The sequence below is a fragment of the Furipterus horrens genome, unplaced genomic scaffold, assembly GCF_987537825.1.
Source record: "Furipterus horrens unplaced genomic scaffold, mFurHor1.1.pri manual_scaffold_8, whole genome shotgun sequence".
Taxonomy (NCBI): domain Eukaryota; kingdom Metazoa; phylum Chordata; class Mammalia; order Chiroptera; family Furipteridae; genus Furipterus; species Furipterus horrens.
The window spans coordinates 31,498,726-31,523,035 of NW_028327178.1; the positions used below are offsets into that span (position 1 = coordinate 31,498,726).

Genomic DNA, 24,310 nt, shown 5'->3' on the forward strand with positions numbered 1-24,310 from the left:
TGCTAACCTGCTGGAAATGGCAGCTGATCCTGGGTTTCAATTCCTAAACTGCCCATGAGCTTCACCAGAGGGCTTAAACATGGTGAAATTTGGGTCCCATCTTACATACTCCTGTTTGGGCATGAGTGATTTTTAAAGACTTCCAAGTAATTCTAATGTGCAGTTAGGCTTAAGAACTACTAGCTTACAGGGAAGTGAACACCTCTGCTCAGTTACTATGGGGTCAGGTCCTGGGAATATGTCTCTAATGTCATTATGAGATTCACTCATGATCTTTGGATAGCCTTGAAAACTCAGATTATTTTAAGAAAGAAAGCCTGCTCCAATGTCAGTTTTTATTTCTTAACACCTCAAAAATGATAATGCTTTCATCTATGTTCATCCATTAAAACACATTAATATTATAGTTTGAAGAATTTAGTCATCTTTAATTTTAGAATCCAATTTTTGATCTCCACAAAATCTTAAGTATTGCAAGTGTCACTTAAAACACATGCAGAAGTTCTCCTCTAAAGATCCAGATGTTTTTAAAAATGGTATATAGAGAGGAGGACCCTTTTTGAAACTTGTGCTTAGTGACTTCACTATTTCTATGACTGTGGTCCTTGTTTAGACACTCATCCAGAGTTCAGAGGCTAATTTTCTTTTTTCAGTCTCTTTTCCCTGCTTCCTACAACACCAGAGTGATAGGCCGCCTGAGTTTACAGGTCCTCACTGACTCCTCATTTCCTCTGGACTGAAGCCCAGAACGTGGCTGATCATAAACCTTCCTATATGATGGCTCCCAGCCTACCGTTTAGCTTCTCCACTTCCTCAGTGTGCTGTGCATTTATTTTGTATTGTTCCTTTGTCCTGAATTGCAGTTCAGATTCCCCACACACACCATCTTCCTTCTAAGAAAATCCTCAGCTTTTTAGGGCCTGGCTCAAAGCCACTTCCACCAGGTAGCCTTCCCCAACCTTCCCATTTGGACTTAATTACTTCTGTCTCTTTACTCTGAAAGCATTCTGCTGAAATTTTCATTGTAAGATATACTTTATGCTCTGCTATATTATACTTAGGACTTGCATGTGTTTCCCATCTTTATCACTCTCACTAATTTTAGACTTTTTTTAGTTATCATTATTGAACAAGTACATGTCCTTACCAGTCCCATTGTTCATTTCCAGATTTCCACAAAAATTGTCATAGATACCAAAAAGAGATGGCCAAATGAACCTAGCCTCCTAGTAAGCCTGGTTAGACTTTTATTTTGGAGAACTGTTAAAAAGAGGGGTTTAACCCAGTACTTACAAAGCAGGAGTAAGAGGCCCAGAATGATCATGCCGATCCCTGCTGGTCCAAGACCGACATTTGAATCCTTAATTCGGTCATCAGGGACAGGCCCATAGGTGTCACTAATAACTGAGCTGCCGTCCCCATGGTGGATACTTGGGGTACTAGACTGGAAGCAAGTGTGGCTGTTGTCACAATCGCAGGCTTCTAACTTGATTATCTGTGGTAGTTCACAGGCCCTGTCGTAGCTGTCCTTCACCAGGATTGGGATTTGGTAAATTCCATCTAATAAAGGCTGCTCAGCTGTCAGGATTGCAGAGGTAGCTGAAAGGGAAGAGAGGGAAGAGAAAATAAAATCACTTGGAGGTCACCGTTCCTAATACTCAAGTTAACTTAGGACCTTAGTCATAGAGCTCCCTGTACTTATATTAAAAAAGGGAACATTTATAATAAGTTGTTCAAGACTTCTTTCTGCTGGATTGTTATTTCTACAGAGAAGACAGGGACTTTGCTGCTTATTTCTAGAGCACCAATACATGACCTGCGATACAAACTCAATGAATATTTTTTCAATAAATAAGGAGTATTGTGCTGAAAGGAAATATTGGAAGTCTTCTATTTAGAATTACAATGTACAAATATCCTCCCTAAAATTGTTATCTCTTAATTCAAAATTGTTGCCCTGTCATTTAAAATTATTTCAATAACTATTATTTTCCTAACTTTTTCTATTATTTCATATTGATATTTTTAATAGAAACTATTGCTTAAATATTGGTTGAAATTTATTAATCAACCCAAGCAAATTTAAAGTTGATTAAATTTAATACCTAAATCATGAGTAGTAATTGATTAATCCTTACACTCAATAATAATAATAATTATTATTGTTTATTACTTTGAGTTATTATATGATAAACCAGCTAGTTCTACCAAAATGTAACCTGGGCACAAAGTAAGAGTCAAATAAAGCTGTGGCATAGCATGTTAGAGAAAATTTATTTTGTTCTTCAACACCAACATTGAAACAGAGCTCTAAGAATATTATCTCAAATGTCATATATTTTTTTACTGGCAAGTCTATAATATCATTTGAATATCTTTACCAATCTCCATGTTGAACATTTTGCTTATATTTTTACTCATAATATATAGGATCTGAATGAGAAAAACGTGGCTAGCAATTATTTAAGAATGGGCTATTGGACTTTATAGGGAAAGGTGAATTCAGAGTTGTCTTGATTTTAATGGAATTGCATTAACGTGCTCAGCTTTTTAAAAGAATAAAGCAGTTTTGTGGAAAAAAGCTAAAAGATTTTATGATGAAATCCTTTTTTTGCTTTGACTAAGTCCTTAGTGGTGGCATTATTTTCCAGCATTATTTTATGGTTTCTCCTTCCTGTGAATGGAGAAGCTCAGTTATATTTCCTCTCACCCTGGGCTCTGCGGTATGACTCCCATTTCACCCCCATACCCCCAAAGTCTTTCTTCCCAAATGAATGTGAGATTAGGGAGCTATCTTAGCCCAAATGAGGTCCTCTCGCAGCATTTCACTTTCTAATCTACATTTAACATGTCAGGAAAGAGAACCTGGAGTATATCAAATGTTACGTTGCTTGAAATTTACTCTCAGTTTTTATCAATGCCTTTATTTTTACATAGCAACAGCACAAACATACATACACTCTGAGATCTTTGTATTTCATGTACTTTGTTTATACATTCCTTTGTATCTAAATGCATCACATAATTCTAATTTTAATGCAGTATTGTACTACATCTTAACAATATGTACCACAGTTCACTTACCTGTTTTTGTAATATTGCATAATTTGGATTTAAAATTTTACCCTTAAAAATAAATCTGAGCTCATATCTCTCTATAAAAACAATTTCATTGATCTTATGTTCTTCTAAGTAACTAGAATATGTGTACATGTAAATCTATAGCATACTTGAGTTTCAGAGACAGTTAAGTGACTTGCCTGAAATAATTTAGGTTAGGGAATTGTGACGTCTGCTGAGTTAGTCAAGGGTTCTGTTTATTTTAAATGAATCAAATATTTGTGTAGCACCCCACCTATGTAATATAATGGGTAAACTGATATTTAGATACTACTATTCATAAATATAATATTGATAAAACATTTTTACTTTTATTTCAGTGCAAAAATTTTCCAAATAGCCTGAGTATATGAAAAATTATTTTCACTTAATATGAATATGGCAAGAATCATGGAAACAGATATGTAAAATATTACATGACTAATTATTTGGTAATTGTTTTTGGTCTTTAAAAATATGAGGAAATTTACATTCCACTTACCATTTATTGATCTGATATCCCATAAATCAGCTGTCCCTGGTGGCTGATCAACAACACAGAAGGTAAAAGGAGACCCATAAGATTGATGGTTAACGTCTCTTGCAGATATAAGGATTGATGGAGAGGCAATGCAGATGGTGTCACTTTCAGCAAAAATGACTGGACAGTAATCCTTGACATCAGGAACTTCGATACATATGGTTCCTGTAGCTGTTCTCCCAGAGCCATCTGAAATGACAAAGCATCAGCGGTGTTGGGGTAAATGGTGTCAGGGAGAAGTGTCTTTATCCCATGCAGATGACACAGCAGATAGGAGCAGTCTGAACGAGTCCTGAGGTGGTGCAGGATGGGTTCTTGCCTAGTTCATCTGCCTGAAGCCACCCTTGTCTTTGCTCACAACCTCCCAGTCACGCTGGCTTCTTTTTAGGTATTGGAACAAGTTTCTTCCGAACTCAAGATTCTTTCTCATCCTATTCACTCTTCCTAAAATGTTTTCCACCTCCATTTTATTCTACTAACCCATACACATCCTAAGATGCAAAATTAAATGTCCTTCCTCAGAGAAGGTTTACTGCTTCCTATTCCCACCCTGTCCCTATAAATGAGACCCCCAGCCCAGTCTAGAGCTTTCCATTTCAGAATGCTTATTGATTCCTGTGTTGTTGAAATAGCCACAAGTGAAATTAAATAATTGTATGTATTTTTTCTTTCTATTTTGACTCTCTATTTTAATTCCATTCATTAGATGCTATTTCTCTCCAAAAAGACACTTATGAAACAAATATAAAATATTCAGTTTTTTCCCCTAACCTCTTTGGAAAAAATTTTGGGTGGATATAGTTTAATGAAAAGGGTAAAGGACCCGGAAATAGGCTGGGTTTTAGTCCATTTTTCTATTTTATGTTCTGTTATGAATAGAGAATTATTTTGTTTTTCACTTGCAGAGGGTCTTAGTTTTATCATTTGTAAACTAGAACATTATCATCTCTTGGATATTTTACTAGGATATTTTTGGAGAAATTAATAAATTTTTTAAAAGATGAATTTTGTATGCCTAAATGGTAGAGCCATTTAGTTAATCAAATGATAATAAACTGGAAGTCTATCCATATCCTACATGATTTTGTATAGTATATTCTTAATACCCGATTCAGCATTGAACTTTCTAGACTTAGGTTCTTATTGGACAGACATCAGATTATCCCATAGATTGCTTTGTGTGTCATTCTTTGATCCTGCACAATGAGATATCACCTCACACCTGTCAGAAAGCCTATCATCAATAAATCAACAAACAAATGTTCGTGAGTATGTGAAGAAAAGGAAATCATGATTTTTTAAATAATTTTATGCTGCCCATTTATCTCACTCTTTGACACTTTAAAACTCAAATACAAACTTATTGCAAATCCATATTACCTATCTTCTATTAGGTATGTATCTGGGACATTTATTTTTCCCCATCTTTCCTGGTTACTGACCTTTTCTGTCATTTTTTTCAATAGTAGCTGGTTTCCTAGGCAGTGCTCCAGAGAATCATTAACTATCGATAAACAAATTTCTGTTGCTACTCACCAAAAAGAAGGCCTAGTTAGTTTTCCCATATGAAAAGCAGGTTAGCTACAAGTTAATTCAGTGCATCTGTGCTTGTGAGTTTTAATTTGGATCTTACATTTAGAATAACCTTGTTCTCATTAGTTCTTAACATCTTACTGTGGATATGTGTCTAATTAAGCAACACATACACAGGCCTCTCAATGCAGCACAATTTTAGTGACCCTACTCTTTGGGACACTGCCTTTCCTGCAGATCATCCCCAAATGAACTTTGTGCACATCTTGTAGCACTTACTAAGTAAACATTCCTAACATACTCTACAGGTTGTATTAACCATCTCAAGAGACAAGGCCATAAACAGAAAACAAATTTTATTTATATACTTTAAAGTTTATGCTTTACACTTTTTAGAAGTAGGTGAAATATATTATGACAAATGTAAGTTATGGTTATAAGTGTACTGAATCTAATTCTTAGTCTAAGGTATTTAGACCTCTCTATAAGTCCTGCAGATAATACTGAATGATATTTTATTTGACTGAATCTACTATCAATATTAGAATATTATGTTTAATGCAGTAATAATTTTATTAAAGTATTGAAAATAAATTTTCTTACCATCCACAGCCAGGATCTCTGCTGTGTATATCCCGTTGGTAATATATTTTGACTTCTTATCAAGTTCCCTAGAAAATTGTATCTCACCAGTCCGTGAGTCAACTTTTAACCAGCTGCCAGCATCATGTCCTATGATATACCTGTTTTTAAATAAATAAATTCATCATTTGCTTATATGAAAGTTAATAATTTTAGACACATAAAATGTGTTAAACTCATTTATGGTGTTTGCTTGCTTTACAGTAATAATTGCTTTGGATTATAAAAAGTATATGTATCAATAGAATTCTAGTATTGAACATATAAATGCATAGATTCACAACAGAGTTTTAAAATTTCATAATTTTTACTCTTCTAGCTCTTTATATAATAGTTAATAAAATGCATGTCTATTTCAGGTCTGTTTATTAAATTGTAGCAATATCAAGAGAATAGCCTTTATTCACTTCACATAGATGTACTTAGTTGTTCCGCCGTTTTAAGTATATTGATTTTAGAGCACCTCATTGTTGACTTTTTAGGGGTTGTGATGTCATTTATTCCACTTGTATATATAGGCTTTGTGACATGTAAGGGATTCAAAGTGCTTGGACAAAGGTCTTGTGTCTGTACCAGGCCGTTTATAGGTGCACAAGGCACTTTCTGACATATCCTTTTCCTCTAACCCATATTGACAGACTTCATCATTTTTGTTGTCTGTTAATTTGTTGGCTGATTAACTAATCAAAATTGTTGCTATTAAAGTAATTTATATATCAATAGACTCTTCACTCCAAAAATGTTGGGTGTAAGAAAAAAAGAAAGACAAAGAAGGGACATATAGAATACTTAAATATTTCATCATAATTATTTTCCAGAATATCTTATATAGGTCTAATTCATGTATAATACATATACTTTGTGCTCTTAATTCCTATCTTTCTGTTTTTCTAATTCTGACTCTACATTATTATTATCTTTAGCTTCTTCTATTGTCCTTTTTCTTTTTTTAAGGTAAGTAGAAGGTTGAAATTAGCCCCAAAGCTACAGATAATACAGGTTAAAAAGAAAACAACAAGCTGTGACTCATCTTTTATAGTGACTTAATGTTTACAAAGTGGCTTAATCAGCCCAGGTTCAGGGCAGTACAACTGGCTGAAAGAGATCAAAGGGACTCACAGGGTAATCGAAGGTGACTCTGATCTCACAATTGCTCCCTGGATGCAATTACTCTTAGAACCAGTTGGAGGCCTTACAGCCTTTGAAGCACTCTTCACAGTCTAAGAAAATGCCAATGCCACAATAGTCTTCTATGACAATAACAGATGAACAGGAAAAGCAAAATCCCCAAAATATTTCAACCCATACACGAGAGTACATGCTCCATGAATTAGCACTGGGCAGAACCAAGCTTTATTATTTGAACGTGAGCAAAGTCTTTGCAGTACCTGACATTTGTTGCGGGATTTCCTGTGTCCAAATCTATGGCTGTATATGTGCCAAGAACATAATTTATTAAGGAATCTCCTCTTACTCCTTCTCGCACACTGAAAGTCATAGAATTTGGATCAAATTTGGGCCCTTCTCTCACATTAATAACCTGAATTCTTACAGGGGTTGAATGCATTCGGAATTGAGAGGCAACTGAGTGGTGAAATTCAGCTTGGTTTTTAACTCCAATACTAAGATATACATTAGGCACCTGTTCATAATCCAGCATCTGAAATGACAGAAAGTGGAAAACTCTGAAACAGCAAAAAACTCTCTTTTGACAGAATAAGAAGCCAGGATAAGAACATAACACACCAGAATAAAGTTCAGGAGCTATGCAATTCAGACTTTAAATTGATAAAATTTTATTTATTATTGTATGAGGTGTTTCAGACATGTTAATTCCTTTATCTTTTAGCATAATGAAGTATATAGGTAATTCAGGCCTATGAATTTAAGTTGGACTCAAATTTGGAGTTTTACACTTCTTTTTAAAAACAATATTAATTAATTAATTAATTAATTAATTAATTTTTAGAGATAGGTGAAAGGAGAAAGAGAGGGAGAGAAACATCACTCTGTGGTTGCCTCTCACCCCTAAATGGGGACCGACGTGCGACCTAGTAATGTGCCCTGACTGAGAATCAAACCAGTGACATTTGGTTCGCAGGCCGACGCTCAACCCACTGAGCCACAGCATCCAGGGCTTGGACTTCTTATATAAAAAACCTGGAATGGAAAATGAGCTTTCTTTCCAAATGAGATGTTTATGAAAAATAAAAAAACAAACTTAGAATGAAATAAAAAAATGGCCACCACTATTAAATGAATATATAGGCCCTGGTTTCCTCTGTGGAATTACATCTGAGAATTTCTGAAAGTATAATTAGCAGAATAAAGGAACCCATATGTATGATGTAAAAAACATGGTGCAAATGAGTTCTAAAGGAGACTTTATGATTGTAGGCAGCCCTAAACTATGATATAATTGTGCTGGGTATAGTGAACCAGAAGATTCCTTCAGAGGGCACAATGAAATAAATAAATACCATACCCAGAGAAAAGTCACCTTTGAAATGGGTTCCCTGGATAAAAGATGAATAGGATCTTTTGATCCAGGGTGACTGATACGGTGTCATGAAAAGTTACAAGTGAAAAATCACTTGTAAGAAAGGGAGTGCTGAGCAATATCCATTTAGAAGTTTCTGGAAGCTAAGGTAAGCATCATTTGCAACACACATAACAACAACAAAGGTCAAGCTATCTGTGCCATCAACAAGATCCTGAGATAAATCTCTGCTTTTCATGGAAGTTCTGTGATGTAATTAATGCTTAGGTTTAAGTTAAATTCTTCAGAAGGGCTGGCTCAACATGCTTCACTTAAATTTTAGCTAAAACCCTTGAGGTTTGGGATTTTGATTGCTTTTGTACATCTGTTCCCCTCCCTGGTCCACATAATACCTAGCTCAGAACAGAATATGAATTGCATACTGAAAAACGGATTTTCAGCTGAAAAAGATTTCTACGACCCAATTTTTATTTTCTAGACTTCTGTCCTATCTTTAAATAAATGAAGAATCTGAGATTTTTCTAATCTTAGAACTCTTTTGGGGCTTTCTTGTGCACACAGACACACGTGATTTTTGTCAGAACAGTTCTCTCCTTATTAAAGAGAGTGTGGTGAGATATATTAATATGTGTCAAAAGCTGTGTCAATTATAGGCATTCACAGAATGTAGGGACAGAGAAGATAAAAGGCAGATAAAGGAAAAGCAAACTGTCCTCATTCATTCTTGGCAACGGGGGCCTTTTATCAAGGGTTCTCTGATTGTGCCCAGGGGTCAGGGTTGTGCAAAGAGCAATAAAAACTCCTGTTTACTACTGAGTCTCTGCTTGGACTTAGAATAGAGAGGCTGGAAAAACTCAGTTTCTGCAGATTAAGGCACGACTGATATGTAATCACTTACAAAGGATATATGTTAGAAAAGTGAGGGGTCAACCTTCGGGGCTCTAAAATGAGGCTCAGGAAGGGCTCAGAGCGAAGGGAACCTCCCCAGAGACAGATTTGGCTTCTGGCAAGCTCTTTGCTTCTGTAAATTTTAATATAGAAGCTAAACAATAAGATTACCAGATCCAGGTATATTTATTTATTTGTTGGTCTAATTTAATGACAGTACTAATTCAGGGAGCCCTGGTTCATGTTAGAATTAAGTGTGGCTGAGGAAGTCTCCATACCAAAAAAAAAGAAAGCAGTTTTCTGTGATAGGAGACTGAGGAAATGGTCAAATGTCTGCTGGCTGTGTTTGCTCTGCTTCTCAAGAATTAGAACGTTTCTGTACGATAGATGTAGAAGAGCACAGCAGGGGCACACGCAGCTGGGACAGAGCTTTCAGCGGTGAACAGACGGGGGTGGGTGAATTTTCAAGGCACTCTTTTTTCTAAAGCTTCTTTTACTGGCCCCAGAAGACACAGTGAGGTGTGGAAGTGGCTGTTAAGTATGATTTTGGAATCAGAAATCTGGTTGGGGATCTTGTCTTTATCCTCTGCCCAGTTAGTCTTCCTCTGATTTTGTTTCACCTTTTATAAAAAAGAAATCCCAATATTTTCTTCCCAGAGATCTGATGATTAAATGAGATAATATGCACAATGCTGCTCTACACAAATAGAGCCCAATAACTGGTGTCTGGTGATTACTTAATAAACACTAATTAGAATCATTATAAAAATAGAGAACTGATATAAATATTTTTTGTTAAAATTCTGATTGAGTAGCAATTCTCAATGTTGAAGTGAATGTGTGTATATATATATATATATACACACACATATATTTATAATGTTTGTTAGTATTTAAAAACAATTTTATCAATAAATAGCAAAAGGAAGTTGTGATTGACAGAGAGGTTTTCCGTTTTCTTAAAGATTTTGTCTTTTTAAAATATAAGTTTCTTGAGAACAGGGACCATGTCTCATTCATATCCTTAGCACATAGTAATTCTCAATAAATTGGAGTTGAACTAAATTGTTTATAATGTTCTCAGACTAAGAAAAATGTTATAGAAAGCTTAGTCAAAAGCTTGTGACTGAGGGTAGCATGAATGAAAATGAAGAGGGTATAAAAGGACATTAGCAACATCATTCCAAATGCCAAATCCTAGAAGAATCACACATGTAGTCTCGGAACACACAGTCCTTGCTTTGACCTCTCAACTAGACACTGGGCATTGTGAGAACAAAATAGCTTTCTTATTTTTCTTGGTAATAAATACTGTGTTGCTTGACTGGACATCTCGGACCAACAGAGTAATCTTATTTAGGACGCTTATTCACATAAAGAGTATTCAAGGTTTTGGGTTGCTTTTTGCAGAAAGATTCTGTCTCTTAAGAGTATTTTAAAACGTTTAAAAGAAAAAAATTGCAGATCTCATACTGTACCTTGACGACTTTCAAAATGCCTTCATTGGTTCGTGGGTCTGTTTGGATATCAAACCAATTCCCATCATTTCCAGAGAGAATTAAATATTCTGCTAACCAATTACCAGTGCCTTCTTCATCAAGATCAATTGCTTTTAAGCGTAGCAGCTCTGAATTTAAACAATTCTCTTCAATGTTTGCTGAGTACTGAATGACATAGATCAATCAGTGTTATAATCAATGAATTTTCAAAAGAGAAAATGTACTTTCTAATGCTTAATTATCATTTAAAATACTAACAACAAACTGTGCCAATGATTTTATACCATGTCTGATCAGAAATCTAAGAATAAAATGATTGTAAGATGATAGCATTGATTTTCAAGTGCTATATGTAAAATCAAGGTCAAACTGGCATTTCGTTTCATTTTTCTTGCTTATTTTTAATTTCCCATAACTTCCTCCTTTTCTGTAAAGTGTCAGTAGGCTTTGTGGGCCTGAGAGTTAGTGTTGCAGCTGCTCATTTTTGCTGCTGTAGCACCAAAGCAGCCACAGACAACATGTAAAAGAATAAGCCTGGTTGTGGTCCAATAAAAAAATCTGAAACAAGTGGAAAGCCAGATTTGGCTCAGCTGATTCAATTTTATGCTGCTCTATGCTTAAAGATGACTGGAACATTGAGAACGTTTGTGACTCAGTTAGAATTAATTCAGTAAATCATCAGGCATATAAATATACATCAATGTTGTTACATGATTCCCAGAATAATATTAATAAATTTCCACATTTCTGTGAGTGGAAAGTATGGAGAACATGGTCTCTTGCTTTCACAGAGGAGATCTGCATGGAATAGTGACTCAAAGGCAAATACACAATATTAAGATATTACATAAGAAATTTCAAGGTTTATACAGCAAAGCTGAATACGTCCATACACATAAAAGAACCGGGTTCACACAATAGTCAGAAAGTAAATTGATTAGTGACATTTATGTAAAAAGGATGATAAGAGTAACAACTTACAAAAGTTTTCTCCAAGGTGGGGAAATTATCGTTGACATCCAAAACCTTGATTCTACAGGCACACTCGGAAGACAGTCCATCTGCAGCCCCGTCTCGATCTGAGCCCCTCACAAGGAGGTTATACATACCGTGTTCCTTAATCAAGACGAAAAGGAACTGTAAGACTTAGGTCTTGTTTTGAATAAAATCCAACACATTTGATGTCATTATTCCACTTTTCATTTATAATTTTACAGAGTACTTTCATATAATTTTTCATCTATATAATTTCCATTAAACACAATGGGTTACTTTTCCTTCCCCCCGGTACACTGAAAGAAGGGCATACGTGGATTATTTCATCTTTGTGCTTTCAACATCGCATCCTCTATTTCTTATCATTCATTTATAGAAGGATTTACCTCTCTGTCAAGGAAATTGGACATCGTGCGGACCTCTCCAGTGTATCTGTTCAGGATGAACATTGGTGCACCTGCTGGCTCCTGTGAGATAATCTTGTAGGCGATTTTAGAATTCAGGTTATTATCTTCATCTGCATCTGTGGCACTTAACTTTACTACCAATGTGTCTAGAAATGAAGATGGAGATGGAGAATGCTCGGGGCTGTTAAAATTAATTCATTAAATGACAAGGCAAAGGAAGAGAGTGGCAGCCTTCTCCTGCATTCTCTCTTCTACTTATCAATGAGAATATACAGGGTGGGGCAAAAGTAGGTTTACAGTTGTGAGTACACGAATTTATTCTTGTATTATTATTTATTATTGTATTATTTTCTACACAAACAGCTGTAAACCTATTTTTGCCCCACCCTTGATTACACCATTGATTAAAAAAAAATAACAGTGATTTGTTTCTATAAAACCCTTTACAGTCAGTTTATAAAATACTTGCACTCCTTAAATGACTAAATGGTATATTAGTAGCAAAATGCAGTGATTTTTAAAGTATAAAAAAGAAGTTCAATAAACTTTATCACAAAGCTGAAGAAATGGGTTTTATAAATTTGTTTTTGCCACAGTCTTATGAAATTATTTTAAAATGCTTAATTAAGAAAAATAAGAGCTTAATTATAGTCAACATTGCTAGTATTTATTGAGCACCTACATTCTTTTTTGTTGCTCACCCAGAAAGCAGTGAATTACTTCTCATTGCCTTGGAAGATGATAGTACTTTACTGAACAGTGACAAATATATAATAATTGAAAAGAAGGTTTGTTCACAGTAACATAAGAAGTTCTTAATTACTCATAGTGACAAAGCCCAGACATGCTAAGGCAATTCCCAAGGATATCAGCCCACAGGGCAGGTTTCCCAGAGTTGGTAGCTTCCTGGTGTTTTTGTGCTTCCTAGCCTGGCTTCACAGTGAAAAATCCTTGCAGAGAGGACCAGGGACCCCTTGAATAGACAGAGCCAGGTTTCATGGAAATCATAGTTCATGAAAGTACGCTCTTGCCCTCTCATTAGCTCTCCTCACATGGGGAAGCATTAACAAGGCTTCTAATCAGCAACCAAGTGGAGATGCATGTGGGTTTTAGCTTCTCTTTCTTCACCACACTTGTTCTGAAGTTATTTTAGTGAGGAAACAAGGATGTACTTTGGAGACCCTCTCTCTGTTTTGCCATCCTTAGGCAAAGTCCTCACTTTGCCTCTCTATGGTCTCCCACTTAATTTTCAACATCATTTATTCAGGGCATCTAAAGAAGTTCTCCTGACACCTCCTCTTGACTCCCAACTTTTGTTATCTTTCTTTTTTCTCCTCCATCATTTCTTATCTCTTTTCTCTTCTCCTCCAGACTTCTCTGTCCTTCTTTCTTTGACTCTCCCTTGTTGCCTCTAGCTTCTTTTCTCATCTGCTTTTCTTCTGAAATTTCTTTTTTTCTATTCTATTTTCCCACGTTTTAATTAGAGGTGTAAGTACAGAGGTAGATGTTGAAGGAAAAGGAAATTTAGAGGATGGAGGAAAGAAAGAGGCAGGAGGCAGAGGGAGAGAAGAGAGGGAAGTAGCAATATAGGAAAAGCATAAGGGTAGAAAGAGAGTTCAGGAGAAGTGATAGAGGGAAAAAAAGGAGGGTTTTAGAGATAGAATTAAGCAGGATGGAAAAAATGAAAAAAAAAAAAAAAGAGAATGTAATGTAACTTGCTATGTAGACTGCAAAGACCCTTGATTATCCTTTGTGAACTCCCCTTAAGTTCTTATGATTGGACTAATAATAAAATTGACTCAAGACCAGATGAGCAGGAGGACAAATCCAATTTAATATGTGCACATGGGGGAATCATAAATGATGCTCTGACCAGCGATGGACCAGCCAGCATTTTATCCTTTTTAGACAAAATAAAAATTCATTTTTGAAGAACTGTTGGGACAAAAGAAAAGTTAGTGGTCATTAGAAAGGAATCTAAGGAAGATTTTGTTATCGATTAGTGAAAATTCTAAATGAAGTCTGGGCTTAGACAGCAAATTAATAAAGAGGCAGCAAGGGTGTTTATGTAAGTTCTTTGGCTCTATGTTCCTTAACTCAGCTCTGTGTGTGTCTCAGATGCAGGGATCATGGGGCATATTTCTCCTGATTTCAAGGGGGGGGAGCGGATATCAGCACGTTCTTCTTGCACTGGCAGTTTCTTAAGTAACTTCAATTCAAAATAATGACTATGCCATTGTGAAATATCTTGGGGCCACCCATCCCTTCATCATTCATCATTCTCCATCTGGTGTGGTTCACCCTAGAATTTGAGGAACAGAACAGAGCAGTGCCCTCCTTCACATTCACGATTTCACCTCAGTTCGTTCACTTGGATTAAGTGAACAGAGAGCCCTATAATGATCTCTGAGGAAGGTGCGAAGCCCCTGCTAAATCACATGTGTAAGAATCCTTCAAAAACAAGAAGATGTTTAGCATTTTAGACGTGATTTTTCTTTTCTAGCTCAATTTTAAGTTAGAATGTGTGCAGTTTCTTCGAAATACAAGTTTGACATTTTCTGATCTTTAAGTGACTCGTACAATATTTTAATCTCCTAAAGCTTTTGACCCAGAGAAACAGATGCAGTCTAGTGCAGAAGAAGGAGAATCATTGTACTCACTTGCATTGCTGTTTTCTTCAATGCTGGCTGTGTACACATTGTGTGTAAAGACTGGAGGGTTGTCATTTATGTCCATAACTTTGACTCTAAGCTCAAGAGGCTTTTCTAAATCTTCACCCCGTGAATTCAGAGCCCGACAATAGATCTGTGGAAAGTTGGAAAAAAAACTGCCTATCTCCACCAAAGGAAATTAAGTAACATGCTTGAAAATATATAAGGAAATGTGCAAAAAAGCATTTTTCTCAGTAAATTCAGATTATTTTTAGAGTCTAGTAATTTAAATATTATAAAGACATTGATCATTTAAATATTATAAAGACATTGATCACATGCATGTGCAACACACCAGAGAATTCTGAAAAATAAACCTTTTTCATATTATTTCCATTTCCTCAAGTCCTTTATTTGGTTTTATTCTATTCTGTTTTATCAAAAGTAGCCATTAGTCCTGCGATGATAATTTTTTTCAAGGGAAGAAAAATAATGCACATAAATGAAAACACACAGGTGTGACTTACCAAGAAAAGTGGAGTTATCTCTCTGTCTACCACTGAGGTGATGTTAATTTCCCCAGTCTGAGGATTAATGGTGAACACTCCATAAGGTGGTCGATCAATCCCTACCCCAGAGATGCGGTATGTAATCTTCTGGTTCACTGCGCAGTCTGACCGAATCTATGAGGAAAATGGCTAGGATTTAGAGCAGATCATGAACTTCATAGTGTAGTGGAATGAGAAGAAAATGGCTTTGTAGGCAGAATGGTCTTGTACTGAAACCCAGCAGGCATCATATCATAGGCCTGTGTGACCTTGGAAAATTCACTTTAATTTGCCAAGCACCAGCTTATAATGGGATAATACAATTTATATTCTAGGTTTGTTGTGGGGATTATATGAGGTGACATATATACACCCCACTCCAATAAATGAAATATGACACATCCATACCCAGTGCTAGACTTGTTATTATTAACATTATGTTGTTCACTTCTCTGATTTTTTTTTACATAGGAAAAGAGTTTGACAAAAGAAATCAGAATCTTAACTATTTTGTAAGAAGATTGTGGCATATTAATATGTACCTGCCTAGACGGTTTAGCTCAGTGGATTGAGCGTCGGCCTGCGAGCTAAGTGTCGCTGGTTCGATCTTCCAGTCAGGGTACATCAGAGAAGGAAAACTCTGATTCCAAAAAACCTCCGCTGCCTTGCGGCATACCTCTTCAGGGGAAAGGCTAAGGGAGTAAACCCCGACAGAAAATCCGGAGCCGGAGTCCCTAAGGCGGTTTGACGTTGTAGTCAACACCGGCAACTCCTGCGGCGCACCTGAAGCCAAGCTGTATTGACTCCGTCTTTCCCTTGGACCCTTCAGCTGCGAAGAGAGGGGGGATCTGCTGCATGGGCAACAGCAGACCCTCCATATCACCCTGCCCAGGCTCTGTAGCTTCAGCTTCACTGGAGAGGACACTCCAGCGTCATCACAAGATGTCGATTCAACACGGAAGGAGACAGATACCATGTCACTCCCGAGTCGGACTGCACAGCCATTCTCGACGGTGCAGATGGACTCTTAAGAAGCTACACCATCGTCTCTCGAGACGGGCGGCTGCCGACGACGACGACGGAGACTTGAGTTTGAGATTTAACCAAAATAGTAATTTAAATTAAGAAAAATACAGAAGAGAAATACAGTGTTTAGCAATATTAGAAAAAATTTTATAAATCAAAACCTACCATATGACTCATCTGCCAAATAGATGTTATGGCAAGTATTCTGATATCTAGATTATGTTTTCACAGTTTTATACCTATGGCTCATATGTTTAAACAAAGATAGTTTAAATTTTGAAATCTAACCTATGTACTAAAGATGAGAACACTCAGTAAAATACTAAGGTTTGTTACTCAAATATCCACAATTAAATAAAGACAGCTGGTAGTACAACTTGGATGAGCTCCACTCTAGTCCAAAGATCTTATTTATATAGGTGAAAAAAATCCAGGAAACCCTTTAAATACAAATATAAAGAAAAGAGTATACAGTATAAGTGGGGTAATATAAAGCTGTAACTGTGGCTGATGGGAAACTATAAAAACTTTCCAAAAATTTGAAAACCTTTGAGAGAGAACAAATATCTTGAGCTGAGATTAAATCTATAATATCATTGCTGATGCTTACTATATTTTTAATGTAAAGCTTTAAGGAAGGAATTCTGGTGAATCACTACTCTTGATCTCAATCGTGGCCCAAGGCCAAGACGCCTAGAAAGAGCTAATGAAGCGGTTACTGTGGATCCTATCTTTCATGGGTTTATGACAGTTCTTCCCTTAACGCTCCTTCCTTATTGAGAGCTATTAATTGAAATACCTTTTAAGGCTCACCTAATCTCTGGATCTAGGGATCTAAGAAGAACTTTTGACTCTGTCCCCACTTCATTACTTTCTTGAAAAGAATTAGTCAACTCTTTTTTTTTTTTTACAAAGTGACTTGCCATTACGTTCTGGAGGCAAGAGCGCATGGCATTGTCACAACCTCTCCTCCTCAGTGAACGCCTGGGAATCACTTTTTTTACCATTGATTTTTGTATCAAGTTTAAGAATTATCTATTCTTATTTGTTTGTTTATTTATTTATTTTTAGAGAGAGGGGAAAGGAGAAAGAGAGGGAGAGAAACATCACTGTGTGATTGCTTCTCACTCGTACCCCCAACCGGAGACCTGACGTGCAACCTAGTCATGTGCCCTGACTGGAAATTGAACCAGTGACACTTGGTTCGCAGGCCGATGCTCAATCCACTGAGCCACGGCAGCCAGGTCAATTCTTTAAACTTTTTTTAAGATTGATTTTTAGAGAAAGAAGAGGGAGAGAGAGAGAGAGAGACAGAGAAACATCGATTTTTTGTTCCACTTATGCATTCATGGGTTGCTTCTTGTATGTGCCCTGACTGGAGATTGAACCTGCAACCTTGGCATATCATACTTTAACCAACTGAGGTACCTGGCCAGAGCTCAGCTCTTTCAACTTTTGATTTTGGGGAGCGCTAGTCAGAAAAATATTAGTATATGCATAAATGTCCTAAAATGTGCAGGTGGTGATAAGCAGAAGGCAGACAGACAGACAAAGCCCAGCATTGGTGGATATGCAAGTTTCTCTTCTAGGATCACTCAAGGAGCCTCTGCTCTGTGGCAGCTCTCAGAAAGTGATAGTCAAAATGGTGCCTCGGAAACACGAACAAATGACTGCATGCCACCCATCTTCCTAAATCCCTGTGGAGTAGTAAAGACTGCAAATCCTTAAGATGTCTGAGGGCTTTCCTGCCCCTCCAAAGCCTTTGTTATCAGCACAGGATACTCCTGTTGTTGCATCACTTACTCTGGCAATCGGATTCCTCTTGGAGTTGTCCTCCCCTTCTCGACAGGCTGCGGCAAACTTGATCCACTCCCGCTTTTGCCTTCTGACAGTTTGCCATTTTGTCGTACCGTTTTCAATATCTAACTCTTTCACCTTAAGCAAAAATAGTTCACATTTCATACAGCGTTAGAACAACCTACTTAGTAAGAACATTTATTCAACACTGTAAGGCACACCCAGAAGAAGCAATGGTACTGAATTTGAGAAACAAAAATGGTTTTTACTAATGTATAACTTTGGATAGATACAGCTTGGCCATCCTTACTAGCTACTTCTTTTGGAACCACATCATTACTAACTATATGATTCTAGTGAAACAAATTTTATTAGATGTGTGTCACACTCATAAGATGTTATACTGGATAGTATGGTGTATGTGTTTTTTTTTTTTTTACTTTTTCAACCTGTCCTCACAGGTTAGTAGACCTTTGGTTCTCTCCAAAACATCTGCAGAAACATTTGGTTCATGCCAAAAGGTCCTTGATATCTGTCCTGTCTAAAGATGTTCCTGCAGATGTCTAAGCTGACCCATCTACCTAACTCCACATGGCATTACCAGCTAGGCTACCAAGGCAAAGAGGGTTATTATTGGCAATACAGCCACAACACAGTCATTTGACTAATAAAACATGGAAGTGTATTTACATATTAATTCTGTAAACTGAAAGTATAAATGAGTGTTACGGGCTATTTGAACCCAGGCAAGTTTTCTAAGCTTGGACATTTTGGTCTGGACCAAATATCAAGAACATTTTGGTGTGGACCAGCTGTCTCTGTGGGAATTTTAAACAGAATTAAATGTTTCACTACATAGAGACCTTGCCCGCCTCATCCTTCACTGAGCTCTGACCAAGCTTTCTGGTCTCTGGAGTTTAAAAGATTGCTGGTGTTCCAGGTAAGTGTATCCTTTACAAAAAGAAAGTTGTGCTGGTGAGTGTACTCACTTAAAAGAGGAAAAGGATTTTTCTTTTCTGTTGATAAGGACACCACTCTGGCTATGCATTCAGATATATTACAGCAGGATGAGAGTAATATTTTAACTGAAATGATGGTAACTGTCATAATCCCATGGACACCTATATGGATTCTCAGTGCTGTCTATTTGTATCTCTGCTTGCTCTATGTTTTTCTTTTTATGGTCTTATTTGCTATTGTTGGAGGGTATTTAAGAGTTTATGTTATTAAAGAGTAGAAATGTTACTACGTGTATAAACATATCTGTATACATGCATAAACACATGCATATATATATTGTTGTAACTCCTAATGTGCTTGTTGAGACATAGATAATTGTATGTTTGTTTAAGCTAAGGCTTCATTTAATTACCACTTTGGGGGAAGGAAATGTTCCATGTGAATGGAGCTTCTACTTTCAAGAACCAAAGCATTAACATTTTCCTCATTTTTATGCAACTTCCTAAAAGTTATTCTCTATTTGTCAACAGAAGTTACAAAAGTAATTACATTTTATTCAATTATTTGGCATTATCATAATGAAAATTTAACTACTATCTTAAAATAAAGCCCTGCTAGAGAAGACAGTAGCTTTATTTCCTGACTCCCACTTTAAATGATAGTGGATTCTATGTTGTTTTACTTAGTTATGATTACAGATTTTTTTTTCTTTTTGATATTTTCCCCTCATTGATTAACTATCCAATTATCTTTCTTATAGATGTAACTGTCTAAGACCTTCCTCCAATTCTAATGTGTTTCCATGCTTCCTTTCATTTGTTTCTAGGTTAGGAGACATAAATAAACTACAAATGTAGTTTGATAGGAGTTACTATAACACTAAACTGTCACAAACCATGTTTAAAAACATAAAAATCTAAAATTGAGTTTTACTATTGCTATTTTGAAATATTCATATTTCTGATATATGATACATCACAAAACTTATTTTCTTTCAATTTTAAATTGAGAAAATAGTTTTAATAATTATACATTACCTCAACAATAAAGTCGCTGTTTACTTCCAGCACCACCTGTTATAGAAGGCACAATATTAGCACAAGTTTGCATAGTTTAAAGGCAGCAGTGTCATAAAACTATTGATAATGTTCTCTGATTAATTCATTTCTTAAATGTGCATTTTGCTAATATGGCATAAACATGCATATTACAAAATTAATAATACAAGCTTTTTGTCCTCAAAGGTTTTTAAACTTTTAAGGAAGACAAAGCCATAAATACAGCAAAGGAAGTTAGGATATGTGCATCAACATGGCACCTGTGGGCTCAGTGGAAGAAAAAGCAGACAACTCAAGTTAACGGGTGAATTTCAGGACGGCCTCAGAAGAGAATGAGGGTTTGAAAGGGCTCTGTAGGATGAAGCTACTGTGAGAGAAATTGATGGGGAAATTTTTTCAGCCAGAGTAAACCATGAACACAGGTATAGAGGCACTAAGTTTCAAAGTGTGTCCCCGGAGTGGAAAATAATATTTTCGCTGAAAGGTAGAGGAAATAGTGGGAAGACATGGGAGACAAGATTAGAAATGTCAGTTTGGAGGCAGATCATGAAGTGTCTTATATACCTAACTAAAGAGTTTGGGCTTTATTGTATAAGATACTAGAATTGACAAAAACATTGTTTTTAAAACCTGTCAAAACGTGTCATTGGTATGAAGGGAAAATTACAAGGGAAACGCACTTGAAGGCAAGGCACTTAAGAGTTAGCAATTGTTTAAGTGAGACATTGTTAGGAAATGAACATTGGTGCTGATGTGGTGCTGGAGAAGAGAGGGAAGGGAGACATTTCCAAAGAACTGACAGGATGCATAGTCTGTGAGAGCAAGGGGAGGATGTGTCAGATGATTTTGGTGACTTACGTTGGCTTTCTGGGACAATGGGGTACTTCTAATAATAACAGAAAATTCAACAGGAGAATATCACTGCAGTGAGGTGATGACTGAAATTTGTTTTTTATTTATTTTCAATGTATCTCTAAAATTTGGAGTAGACGTAAAATCTAGATAAGTGGAATTTATCCCAACAGGAGTGCTATTTAAAGTTGCAAGAAGTGGCCCTGGCTGGTGTGGCTCAGTGGATTGAGTGCCGGCCTGTGAACCAAAGGATTGCTGGTTTGATTCCCAGTCAGGGCACGTGCCTGGGTTGCGGGTCAGGTCCCTGGTTGTGGGCATGAGAGAGGCAACCACACATGGATGTTTCTCTCCCTTGCTTTCTCCCTCCCTCTCTCTCCAAAAATAAATAAATAAAATCTTTTTTTTTTAAGTTGCAGGAAATGAGGATACTACATTAACAAGTTTAAGAAGATTAGTGACACAGGCAGAGAATCTTGTAGGAAATACTTATATTTGTGTAAGGGACAGACGGAAGATGTCTAAAAGCAGAGAACAGAGAAATCAGGGGACCAGGTTTGTGGGTGCAGAACAGGTTCTGTTAACATGAAAATGGTAAAAAGTGGCAGTGGTGTGGTTGCAGTGGAGCGTGAGTACGCAAGAAACGGTAAGGAGAGAAATAGAAAGGAGGCAGAATGAGTGGAATTCAGTGATAGGAAGCTTGACAAAGAGAAATCATTTAATGGTTCACGTTTCATTGTGAGGTCAAGGAGGCTGGGAACTGAGGAGCTCTTGTGGTCTTAAGCAGGCAGCAATTGCAAACTTTTGTGTGTGGCAGAAGTCAAGTTGCTGGAATCAAGGAACGAGTTATCGAGAAAGTGGAAAGCAATCATGGGTTACATTTTCAGGTTAGGAGATAAAAGACATGTGAGGGGTATGATACAATTCAAGGAGTTAATTAGATAAAGACATATTTTTTTAGGTTGAGGAAATAACAAAAACTACAGGCAGAAGAAAGGGGGTTTTTGTGGACAAAGAGTGAGAGAAGGAGAAGACAAGAGAAAGGGATGGGGAGAAAGAGGCAAAAATCAAGAAGTTACAATTGTAACTAAGAGAGAACAGGAACGGTGAATCAAATGTGCAGGGAAAAGAGACCTGATAATGAGAAAGGCAATTTCTTCCTCTGAACAGAAGGCCAGAAGCATACTATGAAGGGAGAAAATCATTTAGAGGTGTGAGAACAGAAGTTTTTACATAGCTTTTTGGAGTTGGAGTGAATAGGAATGAGGAGGGGTTGGCCAGAGGCGACTGTCAAGAGGGAATGTGACAGGAAACCAACAAAATGCCACAAATCAGAGGAGCAGTAGTCCTGCCTAGCATACCCGACTTATGGGACACTTGAGCGCAGAACATTAGAAACGGGGAAAATAAGCTATTATTCTACAGCGGATGAAGAGTTAGAGGACCAGCTGACATTAGGAAGCAGGAGTATGGTGCACACACAGACCATGTGTTTTGCATCTTCTCTAGTAGAATTTGGCAACCTGGGAGTGTAAGGAGGAGGAATTTGAGGACTGTCCCAGAGGTGGAGATTGTTATCAAGGCAGAGTGGGGACTGGGGAAGTGGTAAATTGCCACCATGAACTCCAGAGAATCAGGGAGCAGGGTAAAACCAGGAAGCTCCAGTGAACTGAGATGAGAGACACTGGGTCAGGTGGAGTAGATGCAAAGCAGGTTTTGCAGGTGTGATGTGAGAGGGGTAGAAGAGGAAGTGGAGGATGTGTGTGGGGATTTGGAATGACAGCTGAGTCCAGGAGGGATGGGGACAAGAGATGAGAAGTGTGGCAGTAAGGCATAGTGTTTCTGCTGAACTCACTTTCTGTCTGATGTGTCGTTTTATGAGACATTAGTAAAATATCTAGACCTGGAAAAGAAGTTCAATATTTTATAGAAGATGGTCTTTTATTATTTGGTTGCATAAGATGTTTTATTTCATAATAAATATTGCTTTTGAGGGTTAGATATTCTTTTGTTAGAAGAGTAGGTGATTCTGGAAAATATAAGGAAAATTAAAAATCACACAGAACCTGACTACTTGGAGATTACTTACCATTGTTAACATTTGGAGAAAAAATTTCAGACTTTTTTTGAAATCATATACTCAGACAAATTGTAACTTTTTTTTAACTTAAAGAAGTTATAATATACACATCATTTAGTAATTTTTTCACACAACAATTATCATGGTAACTTTTCATGTCAATGAATACATACATGCAGACTTCATACATTTTGATAATTGCCTTAGTGTATCACTTCCGTTCAGGTGATGATGGGATGCGAGGGTAACAGAGAACCTGCCATTTAGCGCTGCAGGATAAACTCTGCTGGGATTCTTTGGCAGTGTCCTCCATGGGGAGGTTAACTGGAAGGCTGGCTTGGTGGATGCCAGAAGGTCAGTGAGCTTGGCACCTGAGCCAATGGTTAACGAGAAGGTCTCTCTCCTTGTCTTCAGCTTCCCACTTGTCTCTCGTTTTACCCTCTCTTTCACTTCTCCTTTTCTGTCTCTCTCTCTCTCTCTTGCTTTCTCTGGTCCTCTTGCCCTCTTTGATCTTGTCTTAGGCATGAAGAGGATCAGGGTAGCCTCATTCTGCTGCTTACCCTCATGCAATCAGAGATGTGGGAGGTGATTTTCATTGTATCCTCATCCTGGTTTCTGTCAGTTTACAAGCTTGTGAAGTTAGCATGGTAGCTACACAGTGTTAAAACACCAGCTCAAGCATGGACCCAAACCACCACTCTATTGATATATTTTTGTTAAGTTAATTAAACCAGGGGCCATTAGACCGAAGTGGTTCTGATGCCATGGAGTGTAGGTAAGCAAACCAAAATCTAAGCCTGTAAGTACCTCAACGCTACAAAACTGAAACTGAAAACAGTCACAAACATTCAGCTAGGCTATTAGCTACAGACAAGCAATGATGTCTTTACTTTGCTTCCATCTTTTCTTTAAAAGAGTGTTTCCCCAGCTTCCATTGGTAGAATGTTTTAACCATTCTGGTTTTGACTTTTGCTCAGATAAATTAAAAAAAATTTTAATATGCCTGCTTATTTTTTAACAATTCATTTACTCAACACCTAAAGCTTCTCTTGAAGTAACTGATAAAATTTTACCAAATTACTCTAGTTTTGCCTAAACTTCGTTATTATATAACTGTGGCTTCTGGCTCTGGGAAAATATTGATGTTTATGTTTATTACTATTATTGTTTTGCAGAGGTTTTCAAAAGATTTTGCCTATGTAGCCTTCATCTTTCTAAAGTGTCTTTCAAAATTTT

At 36.9% G+C, this 24,310-nt stretch overlaps 1 protein-coding gene across 1 annotated transcript in view; it reads right to left on the reverse strand.

Moving 5' to 3' along the window:
* Positions 1-24,310, reverse strand: part of DSG4 (desmoglein 4) — a 36,576-nt gene that overhangs the window by 6,548 nt on the left and 5,718 nt on the right. The window contains 11 exon segments of the mRNA XM_090284997.1: positions 1,294-1,599; positions 3,602-3,829; positions 5,777-5,916; positions 7,204-7,475; positions 10,682-10,867; positions 11,684-11,818; positions 12,085-12,251; positions 14,766-14,910; positions 15,284-15,439; positions 18,134-18,265; positions 20,125-20,223. Coding sequence (XP_090141123.1) covers positions 1,294-1,599; positions 3,602-3,829; positions 5,777-5,916; positions 7,204-7,475; positions 10,682-10,867; positions 11,684-11,818; positions 12,085-12,251; positions 14,766-14,910; positions 15,284-15,439; positions 18,134-18,265; positions 20,125-20,223 — 1,966 coding nt within the window.